Source organism: Heptranchias perlo, chromosome 5 (genome assembly GCF_035084215.1).
Source record: "Heptranchias perlo isolate sHepPer1 chromosome 5, sHepPer1.hap1, whole genome shotgun sequence".
Lineage (NCBI taxonomy): Eukaryota > Metazoa > Chordata > Chondrichthyes > Hexanchiformes > Hexanchidae > Heptranchias > Heptranchias perlo.
In genome coordinates this window covers 19481090-19494548 of record NC_090329.1, presented here as the reverse complement: position 1 = coordinate 19494548, position 13459 = coordinate 19481090, and the positions used below count along the sequence as shown (strand labels likewise).

Below are 13459 nucleotides of genomic sequence, written 5' to 3'. Positions count from 1 at the left end.
GCGCTGCAGAACTACTTCACGCCATGCTAATACATGTTCCTTTTATCTTTGTGCAAAATGAACTATTGGACAGTAGAGGTGGGCGGAAAGCTGGCCATCTCAAATGCATCCAGCGCATAAACCTAACCACGTAGACACCAACTCAGATACATCCCCTTCAGGATGAGAAGGAGCATGTTGCGATGACAGCAGCAGAGTGGCAACAAGGCGAAGGGATGGACAAGGCCAGATATTCCTCTCCTGCAGGGCCCATGAATTCTTATCATATAGTTTTAGAAATGAGCTACATTTAGGTAGTGTGTTTTAAATGAAAGTGCGTTACACTGGTTTAATTGTTTTCTTACAGCCATCTGCTGCAGCTGCTGAGGCAATGGAGTTAATGAGCCAGGCATTGAAGACATCTTCCACAATGACCGGGGACAATAGTTAATTCATCAAAAGCAAAATACTGCGGATGCTGGAAATCTAAAATAAAAACAGAAAATGCAGGAGAAGCTCAGCAAGTCAGGCAACATCTGTGGAGAATGAAACAGAGTTAACGTTTCAGGCCGAAGACCTTTCATCAGAACTGGAAGATGTTAAAAGAGTTAAAGTTTTTGAGCAAGTACAGAGTCAGGGAAAGGGGGAGAGGGAAGGGAGGGGAGGAAAGAACAAAAGGGAAGTTCTGTGATAGGGTAGAGGGCACAACTGATTAAATGACAAAAGGGATGATGGTGCAAGGCAAGGAGGGTGATAATGGAACAGGTTAAGGAACAAAAGATGGGTCTGGAGTAGCTGTAAATGGCAGCAGTAGAATCATTACCAGCTCTTGCTGACCGAAAAAACGGGAGCAGTGGTTATGATCTGAAGTTATTGAAATCAGTGTTGAGTCTGGAAGGTTGTAAAGTGCCTAAACGAAAGCTGAGGTGCTGTTCCTCGAGCTTACGCTGAGCTTCATTGGAACAGTGCAAGAGGCTGAGGACAGAGAGGTCAGAGTAGGAGTGGGACGGGGAATTAAAATGGCAAACGACTGGAAGGTCAGGGTCACGCTTGCAGACGTCTTGTTTCAGACTTTCTGCAAACATGCACACCTATTATTGTTGGAATGAGCCTACTCATGATCCCAGAATAGGGTGTGGGTTGAGAATCCTATGTGTGTGTGTACATGTGTGCCTGGATGGTATGGGTGTGTGCGTGCTAGCTAGTTTTACTGACAGCTCTTCCAGTGAATCACTGAATGGGGAAGAAGTCAGAGGAACTCACCTCCACTTTATGTGACCAAGAATTAACAAAGAGAAGAACAAAAAAAACACATTTAAAGTTAGTAGCTGAGCTGGTCTGCTGAGATGAAAGGCAGTTTACTGTAAATACGAGTGCCATTCCAGCCCGTGTGAACTTTAGACAGTTTCAATGTTAGGCTGACCAAAAGCCAATATTAGTTAGCCCGCTAACTCAGGTCAAAGCAATGTGGTTCATAATTTTTCGTGTTTAGGAGGAACAGTTTGAAGTTAAGTAAATTAAGTGGCATTTGATTATAACGGTATGCTCAATGGCTGTCTGTAAAATAAAGCAGCCTCACCTCACTGAAGTGTTATCAATCCACCTACCAAAAGATTGCAGAAATGCATGAGGACATGCACAAAACATTATATCCAGTTAATAGCATAAGAGGATATTACTATTACACCCCGGGATAAGCTATTGCATGATTAGATGTTGGGCAGTACAAGTGCACTCCTGAACATGGGCGGTAGGGGCCACTTACTGAAGTGTATCATGCTGCTTAATACGACAGAATATCTAAGGCACACCTGTGAACTGTAACAGGTCAACTGCAGAAGTAACTTTCTCCACTCTGTTCTCTCCTTTCTTGAGTGCGGCATAGTACGCTTTCATGCAGGCCAACTGACCTCTGGTACCTTGCCGTGGAAACCATGATGTCACAAGAGTTCAGACAGCGAATGGTAATTTTTGATTCAATGGCATCCCGGCCGAGTGCGGTTCTGCCCTCGAATGCTCAAACATGCAAATACTCCTGGCAATCACACATGTAAATGTTTTTGACCTTCACACACGTAAATGTTCCGAGCGTTCACACATGTAAATGTTCCTGGCAAGTGCCAGGCATTAACCATCTTCAACAAGAGAGAGTCTAACCACCTCCCCTTGACATTCAACGGCACTACCATTGCTGAATCCCCCACCATCAACATCCTGGGGGTCACCATTGACCAGAAACTTAACTGGACCAGCCACATAAATACTGTGGCTACGAGAGCAGGTCAGAGGCTGGGTATTCTGCGGCCAGTGACTCACCTCCTGACTCACCAAAGCCTTTCCACCATCGACAAGGCACAAGTCAGGAATGTGGAATACTCTCCACTTGCCTGGATGAGTGCAGCTCCAACAACACTTAAGAAGCTCGACACCATCCAGGACAAAGAAGCCCACTTGTTTGGCACCCCATCCACCACCCTAAACATTCACTCCCTTCACCACCAGCGCACTGTGGCTGCAGTGTGTAACATCCACAGGATGCACTGCAGCAACTGCCAAGGCTTCTTTGATAGCACCTCCAAAACCCGTTACCTCTACCACCTAGAAGGACAAGAGCAGCAGGCACATGGGAACAACACCACCTGCACGTTCCCCTCCAAGTCACACACCATCCCAACTTGGAAATATATCGCCGTTCCTTCATCGTCACTGGGTTAAAATCCTGGAACTCTCTTCCTAACAGTACTGTGGGAGAACCTTCACCACACGGACTTCAGCGGTTCAAGAAGGCGTCTCACCACCACCTTCTCAAGGACAATTAGGGATGGGCAATAAATGCTGGCCTCGCCAGCGACGCCCACATCCCATGAACAAATAAAAAAAATGTTCCTGGCCTTCACACATGTAAATGTTTTTGACCTTCACACATGTAAATGTTCCTGGTGTTCACACATGTAAATGTTCCTGGCGTTCACACATGTAAATGTTCCTGGCGTTCACACATGTAAATGTTCCTGGCGTTCACACATGTAAATGTTCCTGGTGTGTGCACATGTAAATGTTTTTGACCTTCACACATGCCAGGGGCACTGAACCCAATTATTATGCCTCACTGAGTCCCAGCTGAGATCAGCTAATTCACGATAGACCAGGGGCCTAACCTACCTTCCAAGTCTGTAGGGCTAAGTTCCACAATGGGCAGCAAACATACTTGACCACTGAACCATCAGGGTGCTCTGGTACATTTGTTTTTAATACAGCATCGTCCGACGTCAGATCTTTGCTATTTCTGGGTACTCACATATTCGTCATAGGTATCTTCTTCCGGTGGAGGTGGAGGTCGATAGCCTGGTGCCCCCGGTCCTCCTCTCCCACGTGGTGCTGGAGTACCCCGAGCTGCATGGGGTAGAGGAGGTGCCCCGCGTGCGACCGGAGTCCCTCTGGGCACTGGAATTCCTCGTCCTGGAAGGAGGGCACTGGCTCGTCCCCTAAAAGAACATGGAACAGTAACATTCATTCTCGGAATATGGGCGTTGCTGGCAAAGCCGGTATTTATTGCCATCCCTACTTGCCCCTGAGAAGGTGATGGTGGGCCTTCTTCTTGAACCGCTGGTGACTTGCTAAGTCCACTTCAGAGAGCAGTTAGGAGTCAACCACATTGTGTGTGGGACTGGGGTCACTTATAAGCCCAGACCGGGTAAGGATGGCAGGTTTCCTTCCATTGTTGAACCAGTTAGGTGTTAACGACAAACCGACAGCACATGGTCACTTTTTACTGGTACCATAGAATCATAAAAGGTTACAGCACGGAAGGAGGCCATTCGGCCCATCGAGTCTGGGCCGGCTCTAAGCATGAGCAATCCAGCTAGTCCCATTTCCCCGCCCTATCCCCGTAGCCCTGCACATTTTTTCCTTTCAAGTACTTATCCAGTTCCCTTTTGAAGGCCATGATTGAATTTGCCTCCACCACTCCCTCAGGCAGTGTATTCCAGATCCTAACCACTCACTGTGTAAAAAGTTTTTCCTCATGTCACCTTTGGTTCTTTTGCCAATCACCTTAAATCTATGCCCTCTGGTTCTTGACCCTTCTGCCAATGGGAACAGTTTCTCTCTATCTACTCTGTCTAGACCCTTCATGATTTTGAATACCTCTATCAAATCTCCTCGCAACCTCCTCTGTTCCAAGGAGAACAAGCCCAGCTTCTCCATTCTATCCACATAACTAAAGTCCCTCATCCCTATAATCATTCTAGTAAATCTCTTCTGCACCCTCTCTAAGGCCTTCACCTCTTTCCTAAAGTGCGGTGCCCAGAACTGGACACAATATTCCATTTGTGGCTGAACCAGTGTTTTATAAAGGTTCAAAATGACTTCCTTACTTTTGTACTCTATGCCTCTATTTATAAAGCACAGGATCCCATAGCTTTTACCAGCTTTTTATTATTTATTTTAAAACTGAATTAAAATTGTCAAACTGTCATGGTGGGATTGAACTCATGTTCTCTGGATTAATAGTCCCGTAACATAACCACAACACTACTGTACCCACATCAAACATTAAAAGGAAGTACCAATGTATATGTTAAAGTAATATTAAAAACTCTTACAAGTAACAGTAACACCATTCAATATAGGAAATAATGCGGACATCAATCAAACTTCATAGAACAAAGAGCATGTGTAACAAGTGTTGCATAAAGGGGAGAATCTGTCACTTGTGTGAAACACCAGAGATATCTCATATATATGTATGTTAGAAAGTGAAAGAAGTTTTCTGTTGTCCCCTTCCTTGTTGTTACTATAACATATATGTATATAAATAATAATATATGTATATATCAGAGGCATACAGGAAAACTTTTATTCTGTCTTAGTGACAGTGCAAAATTGGATGCCAGATGCCAAATGAATGGTATGTGGCTAAATGTAAAAGGCCACACTTTCTCATCTCTTTATGAAGCTTGATTGATATTTGCTAATTTTTCTCTACCTAAATTAGATTATTTCATTTTGATAGATTGGGGAGGACCAGGGAACATGTGTTTAAACTATGCCGAAGTAGGAATAGGCTGGATGTTCGCCAGTTCTTCTTTTCCCCAGAGAGTATTGAGCCTCTGGAATACATTGCCAACTGGTGAGGGGGGTGCTGACTCTCTCTAAGCCTTCAAGACGGAGCTGAGCCAGTTCTTGACTTGGGGCAGAGATCGCATCATATAGAAGGGAAGTGTCTTTATAGGTAACACTTGGTCCATGTGATCTCCTGGACTTGGTTTCAAACGCCTGACGGGGTCGGAGAGGAATTTTCCAGAGTGGTTTTTTATCCCCTTATTGGCCCTGGGTTTGTTTTATCTGTTTTTTTTTTGCCTCTCCCAGGAGATTACAAGGCTGCAGGGGAGGGGAGAGGAGGAGGGAGGGGGGAAGCATCTAGTCATGATGCTCCAGCCATCACTAGTGGGGGGCAGGCTTGATGCACTAGTTGCTTTTTTCCTGCCCGTCATTTTGGCATGTTCACATGTTCTGACTGTTAAGTTGCTTTACAAACATATCTCTGGCAAACAATTGAAAACTCACACGATATCCTCAGGGAGCAAGCACAATGTAAAAAAGTGCTGCTTCATCTCGGACTTTAGATTTCTACCCTGACCTTTAATGAAACGAAAGGGTGATTTAAGCTTACTGCTGGCATTAATGCTTTGTGTGCTCTAGCATGGGATTTGGTATATAAAAAAAACACCTTTTTCAATCTCTGCAAAGAAAATCCATCCCAGTCAGGTTGAAACTGAATAGCAAAATGGCCGTGTGAACAGCAGCAAGACTCTTGACGATGAGTCAATAATCTTCTGTCTTTGGGCTCCCGTTGGGGAACCTCATCCATTGGGAGTCAGTATCGGCAACCCTAGCGCGGGTGATATTCTGTCTGTTAAAACGGTTGGATGATCAGGCATGGCGAGTGCCCCAATTTCCAATATTTGCTTCTGGTGGCTGGGGCTTCCCAATAATCCTTATAGTATGTTACAGCATAGGAAGAGGCCATTCGGCCCATCGTGCCTGTGCCGGCTTTTGAAAGAGCTATCCAATTAGTCCCGTTCTGCCTGCTCTTTCCCCCATAGCCCTGTAATTTTTTTCCCTTCAAGTATTGCCTTTTGTCCAATTCCCTTTTGAAAGTTACTATTGAATCTGCTTCCACCACCCTGTCAGGCAGTGCATTCCAGATCATTGCAACTCACTGCGTAAAAAAATGTTTCCTCATGTCGCCCCTGGCTCTTTTGCTGATCACCTTAAATCTGTGTCCTCTGGTTACCGACCCTTCTGCCACTGGAAACAGTTTCTCCTTATTTACCCTATCAAAACCATTCATGATTTTGAACACCTCTATCAAATCTCCTCTTAACCTTCTCTGTTCTAAGGAGAACAACCCCAGCTTCTCCAGTCTCTCCACATAACTGAAGTCCCTCATCCCTGGTACCATTCCAGTAAATCTCTTCTGCATCCTCTCTAAGGCCTTGACATCCTTCCTAAAGTGTGGTGCCCAGAGTTGAACACAATATTCCAGCTGGGGTCTAACCAGTGATTTATAAAGGTTTAGCATAACTTCCTTGCTTTTGTACTCCATGCCTCGATTTATAAAGCCATGGATCCCGTATGCTTTTTTAACAGCCTTCTCAATTTGTCCTGCCACCTTCAAAGATTTATGTATATGCACCCCCAGGACTCTCCATTATTTTAAAATTGTACCATTTAGTTTCTAGGGTTGGAGAGGAATTTTTTTCCCTTCTTGGCCCTGGATTTTTTTCTCGATTGTTTTTGTGGCTTTCCCAGGAGGTTACATGGTTGCGGGAGGGGGAAGGAGGCTTGATGGACCAGCTGGTCTTTTCCTGCCCGTCAATTCCATATGCAACTACCCCGTGGAGGCATTACCTCGCCGTTGGTGTGAGGGTAGATCGAATTCCTCGTCCGCGAGTTCCCCGCCCTCGACTGGACTCCTCGGAACCGTTTAGGTACGACAGCTCTCTCAACTGTTCCTGGCGGATTTCATCGTTATAATCCTGCAAAAAGAAGCGAGACTCTCATTTCCATCATTTGGTGTTCACCTTGTTCCTTGCCAGTTACGTTTTTCAGCAGCTTTAGCAACAGATGTCATTTAGGTTCATGTATCTCTCGAAGAACGCAGCTGAATTTTTTTTAAGCTGGCCCTTCTCAACAGCGCAATTTCCTTTGTACATTTCCAATACAAGAACCTTACACGTAACATAAAATAATGAAGCTCTCATTGGTATGTTTAAAGACTGTATCAAGGCTAATGCACAACTGATAAACTGTACCTTATTGATAACTACATATTACACAGAATTACATAGAATTCACAGCACAGAAACAGGCCATACGACCCAACTGGCCTGTGCAAGTGTTTATGCTCCACACGGGCCTCCTCCCATCCCTCTTCATCTTACTCGATCAGCAAAACCATCTATTCCTCTCTCCCTCATGTGTTTATCTAGCTTCCCCTTAAATGCATCTATGTTTTTCACCTCAACGACTCCATGTGGTAGCGAGTTCCACATTCTCACCACTCTCTGGGTAAAGAAGTTTTTCCTGAATTCTCTATTAGATTTATTAGTGACGATCTTACATTTATGACCCCTAGTTTTGGCTTCCCCTACAAGTAGAAACATCTTCTCTACATCTATCCTATCCTACCCCTTCATAATTTTAAAGACCTTTATTAGGTATAATAAAAGCCTTTAACTTTTGCTTTTGAGGTCAAAAACTCCCTCTTTATTAAAGTCAGGTGGCAAGAGCCGCACAGAAGGGACGAAGAATAACTTTCTCTCCAATTTCTCCTCCTCTCTCCTCATAGAAAACTGTTCTCCACTCCACCTTCTCACAGCAAGATTCAGAATTCTAAATGCGGAGTATTTGCTATCTCAAAACCTGATATTAATGGAGGACTAATCATATGATGTACACTCTCTGGTCCCATGTAATTCTTATTTGTATTACTCTATTATTTTGTCATTTGCAAATGTCATAGCCCAAAATACAGTCAAAAATAGTCCGCCAAAGACATTAAATAGTTCAAAACAATTTTTGTAATAAAAGTAACACTACCTGGTATCTAAAGAATTTAAAAACATGGCTGACAGGGGTATAAAGTAATAACTGAATAATCTTACCAAAAAGGATTTGATAATTTTACAACAATTACTTGAATATTTGTAAAGATTTAGTGAAAGGTTTATTATTGGTGAGGTGTAACAGATTGGTTTAAGCAATGATTTAATCTTATAGATTCTTACAGCACAGAAGGAGTCCATTCGGCCCATCGTGCCTGTGCCGGCTCTTTGAAAGAGCTATCCAATTATTCGCACTCACCTGCTCTTTCCCCATATCCCGCCAATTTTTTCCCATTTTCAGTTATTTATCCAATTCCCTTTTGCAAGTTACTATTGATTCTGCTTCCACCGCCCTTTCAGGCCGTGCATTCCAGATCATAACAACTCGCTGCGTAAAAAATATTCTACTCATTTCCCCCCTGGCTTTTTTGCCAATTATCTTAAACTTGAGTCCTCTGGTTACTGACCCTCCTGCCAGTGGAAACAGATAGTGTGCTTAAAGGAAAAGTTGTTGCCGTATACATTTTGGAGGAACAGGAAGTCAGGGAAGTTTGAAGCAGAAAAAAAATCTGTAAATATCAGTGTTAAATTTGGTTCAAGTACAATTCAGAGAGGAAAGAAAGAAAGAAAGAAAGACTTGCATTTATGTGGCGCCTTTCACGACCTCAGGACGTCCCAAAGTGCTTTACAGCCAATGAAGTACTTTTGAAGTGTAGTCACTGTTGTAATGTAGGAAATGCAGCAGCCAATTTGCACACAGCAATGTGATAATGATCAGTTATTCTGTTTTTTAGGTGTTGGTTGAGGGATAAATATTGGCCCGGATACCGGGGAGAACTCCCCTGCTCTTCTTCAAAATAATGTCATGGGATCTTTTACTTCCACCTGAGAGGGCAGACGAGGACTCGGTCTAATGTCTCATCTGAAAGACGGCACCTTCGACAGTGCCGCACTCCCTCAGTACTGCACTGGGAGTGTCAGCCTAGGTTTTGTGCCCAAGTCCCTGGAATGGGAGAGGTGTTCAGGTTGTTGGGCTCGATTTTCGCGTCGGGTTTCCTGCGGGTTTCCAGCGGGGGGGGGGGCCCCGAAAATCCCGATATCCGGTCACGTGACCGGATCGCGCCGAAATCCCGGCCACTTCCGGGTACCGCGCTGACGTGCGGGGCTGCGCGCGCAAGCCCCGCTGGTGGGAATCCCGCAGGCAATTAAAGCCAGCGGGGTTACACTTGAGTGTACTTACCTTGCTTGTTGAGGTCATTTAATGAGTTGAAGCAGCTGTCAAAAGAGGAAGTGTGGGATTTTAGGTTCAAGGCAGTGAGTTTCACACACTGGGGGAAACAGTCTCTCTCCAACCAGGCGTGTTGCAGCCAGCAGCCTGTGGCAGGTGCCAAGGTGCACTCCACGGGGGAGAGCCCTCACCCACGCAGGAGGCCACCGCGTCACATAGGGCAACCCCTGCCCTCCACCACCCCCCGCCAAGCCAGAGGACAGACCGACACAAAACCGCAGCCCCAGTCCGAGGAACCACCCACCTACCCTGCACAACCCCTCAGACCAACACCTGCCAGATGGGTGGTGCGTGGACACCCTCGGAGGACGAACAGCATGACCAGCCCCAGCAGCCTCGCAGTCCACGCCGTCTGCCGCAGAGACGTGGAGCCCCCCAACACGGTGTTGTTGCACGCCCACCTGCACAGCAGGAGGGAGGGCTACCGCAGGGAGAGACGCATCGCAGAGGGCACTACCCTCGCCACAGGGTCCACAGACCGAGGCGCAGCTCCCCGGACCTCTCCGAGCAGCAGTGCACAGGGAGGCGCAGATTCACTCGACATGTAGTCGTGGAGATCTGCAGGCTCTTTCATGCCGAGCTGCTCCTGGCTGGCCCCAGCACCAACTGCTTACCTGTCGCTGTCAAAGTCACCACTGCCCTCCACAACTTCTCCTCCGCATCCTTCCAGGGTGCAGCCGGCTACACCGCCAATGTCTCTCAGTCGTCTGCGCGGAAGAGCCCTGCAAATACACCTGCACCTACTCTGCAGTAACACGATGGGTGGCATCAGTGGTGGGTCCTCATAGTGATACCCAGGAGCGGGCATTATTGGACACAACGGACAGGATTCGCGGAGACATGGCAGTGGTGGTGTCAATATAATGTGTGCTGTTTGTTGCTCTGAAATTCAATATAGGTAACACCCAGGACAAACCCTCAGACACCCTTGTGCAACCCCTTCATGCTCACGACACGTTTGCCTTACGCTGCGTACTGCACATATGTGATGCATGCCCTGTGGCTGCAGCACAGGTGGTGGCAGGTTGAGTGAGGCTGGCCGTGAGGGAGATGCACGAGAGGGTGAGTATGGGATGGAGCAATGAGATTGTATGAGGATTGGGTTGCGTGTTAGTGGCAGGATGAGTACTGGCGAGGTGAGTAGGTGGAGGTAAGATGAGGATGGGGTTTGAGTGGGTATGAAGGGTGATGTGACAGAGTAGTGTTGGCGGTGCCGAAGGAGATGTGGGGTGGGGGCGGTGTTGTGGCAGACGGAGTGTAGGGGAAAGACTACGTGTTCTCACTGTGGCTGACCTACTGCGGTCATTGCAGCGCCTCCTGCACTGTATGCAGGTGGGCGATATGTTGGTGGCGCAGGTGACCCCTCTGCCACCTCGAGCCAGGCCTTCTTGGTGGCAGAGGTGGGCCGCTTCCTCCCGCCCGCCGGGGGGAAGATCTGTGTCCTCCCCCTCCTCCTCACCCCATCTGATGATACCTGGGGTGAGGCATCATTAAACTGGGAGCAGCCTTCCCCCTGGGCTGCTCCATGCTGCAATTTGTTCCATTGGTTGCAGCATCTGTCAGTGGAGGACTGCCCCTTTAACTAGAGAGCCTCCAGCTGACAGATCGTACTGCGCATGCGCAGCCCGCCCGACGCGCAGGCCAGCGCCGTGGACCCCGGAGGAGCAGGTAATTGATTCCTATTAGTGTGTTGCCTGCTACGATCGCGCGGGCAACCCACTAATTTCGCCGAGCGTGTTGACCACGCTCCCGAAACCCAACCCGCTGGAAACCCGCAGGCCTGGTAAAATCGAGCCCGTTGTGTCAATTCAAATAAGTATGGTGGTATAAGTATGTGTAAGGTGTTAAGATTGAAGTTAGAAAAAAATGACCGGTAATGAACCAGCAAAGATTATTACACACAACTCACCAAAGATGTACCCTGCCAGAGCCAAAGTTCTGAAGAGGAAGACAGAAATGTTTTGATATAGCAATTAAACTGTCACCTGGTTACGAGGCAACAGAGCTAAAATTCCATGTCCTTTCTGGTGCACTGTCGCTGCAGGTTGAGCAGGAATAGAGCGGAAGGTTTGCAGACAAGGCTGGGACCCGAGATACGCTGGGTCCCAACCTTCAGGCCAAGTTTCCAAATGGTCTTGTAAGGGGTGAGCGGAGGTTTACCCCTTAAAGGCCCAGTGAGGGGGAGGGGGCAGGGTCTTCCTGTGTTCGGAGTTCCCATGACGATGGCCTCTCCGAAGCCTGGTGGATCAGGTGGTTGGTTCACCGGTTGAGAAGAGGCATACTGGCCATTACCTCAGGGGAAGTGAGGCACGGTTTGGAACCCAGAAAGCAGGACAGGCATTGTGGCTTTGGAGATATTATTGGCCCCCTTACAAAGGAGGCCAGAGAAGCCAGAAAATCTTCCTTCCGGGGAGCGGGGGGGGTCGTGGAGGAGGGTAGGGGGAAAAGGGGGAGAGATTTGGTCACACCTCACCAGGTAGCAGAAGGCTGTTTGGGCTGCCCGGTGCCTGAGATGTGGCTTTATTGGCTTGTGCGGTCACTGACAATTAAGAGCAACCTCCCACTAACCCTGCGTATTCCAGCAGGATCACCAGTGGGAACGATCCTGGCTTTATTGCTGGGATTGAGTCCCCGAAGGTTTTGGGGAGCCTTATGTCTCACTAACATTGTTCAAGATACAGAATAGAGAGAGAGCACATTTGCGAACTGTTGCTTGGTTGTATAAACTAAAAAGGCCTAACTCTAAGATATGATGCCGGAGTAGAGGAATCCACGAAAAAATTCCCAGCAAGAGTCTCAATGGAAATGAATGTGTGGAGAATGGAGTGCTAGATATCGTACAGAATGCAAACTCAACTCAGCAGGAAGACATACTTATTATATATAAGATTATCCTTAAAATAGATGAAATGCATTAAATGACTCCTGACAAAGACATAACTAGTTTGCTGAGCAATGGGATGCTTAGGAAAGGATTTCTCCCAGTTCCAGGTAAAAGCATGGATTTACATCTTTATGAAACACAGCCTGTTTAATCATTCATTCAATTCATACAACCAAAGCTGGACACGAAGAGCATATTTTATACAAAACTGATTACACATTCAAAATGGACTGCTGCCTCTGGGTAACATTTAGCAGCGGATAAAATTTACAATTCCACAGCACACCTCCATAGAAGGGAGCACAGGATGGTACAAGGGGGAAGTTGAAGGCACTCACCATTTCAACCACCACAAGAATACAGACTCCACAAAAAAAAAATAGGATATCTCGTTCTCTCTCCCCCATCCCATACACCTGAGGTGACTGCCAACAAAAACAAAATATACTAATTCTGAAGCATGCAGTGCCTACAACTGTGGCTCAGTGGGTAGCTCTGAGGGTTGTGGGTTCAAGTCCCACTTGAGACTTGAGAATATAATCCAGGCTGACACTCCCAGTGCAGTACTGTGGGAATATTGGAGGTGCTGGCTTTCGGATGAGATATTAGACTGAGGCCCTGTCTGCCCTCTCAAGTGGATGTAAAAGATCCCATTGCACTATTTTGAAGAAGAGCTGAAGAGTTCTCCCTGGTGTCCTAGCCGATATTAATCCCTCAACCAATATGACCGAAACAAATTATCTGGTCATTATCACATTGCTGTTTATGGGACTTTGCTGTGCACAAATTAGCTCCTGCATTTCCTACATTACAGTGACTACACTTCAAAAAGTATTTTTGCAAAGTAAAGCACTTTGGGACATCCTGAGGTTGTGAAACATGCTATATAAATACAAGTTCTTTCTTTAACTGGTATTGCGTGCATTCACAAATTTCTTCTGGTGAACGGTGACCATTTTAAGCCAGTACTCTATCTTAGCAGCCTTGCATTTTTGTCAAGACTCGAATTGAACCTCAAGTTGCAAGAGACCAGTGGAGTGCGAAAGGCTGGAAGAGTGTGGAGTTCAGCCTCGGTGGGAGTTCTGCCTTAGAGGGAGTTCAGCATTGAGGTACAAGTGGATAAGAATGCTTTTTCTATCATTAGTACTTGTGTGAAGTGACTAAGCTTGGTTTTCTTGGGAGAGTTTGGTGCCAGTG

General features: G+C 46.6%; 1 protein-coding gene across 3 annotated transcripts in view; it reads right to left on the bottom strand.

Moving 5' to 3' along the window:
• The window catches only part of khdrbs2 (KH domain containing, RNA binding, signal transduction associated 2), a 501831-nt gene that overhangs the window by 168582 nt on the left and 319790 nt on the right, over nt 1–13459 (bottom strand). For all 3 annotated transcript variants that reach the window (XR_010962867.1, XM_067984050.1, XM_067984051.1), the window contains exons 5-6: nt 6895–7022; nt 3278–3464 (exon numbers count right to left, since the gene is read on the bottom strand). Coding sequence is in view for 2 of the 3 variants with exons in the window: in XM_067984050.1 (XP_067840151.1) it covers nt 3278–3464; nt 6895–7022 (315 nt within the window). In the remaining variant the exon portion in view is untranslated. The remainder of the gene's footprint in view (nt 1–3277; nt 3465–6894; nt 7023–13459) is intronic.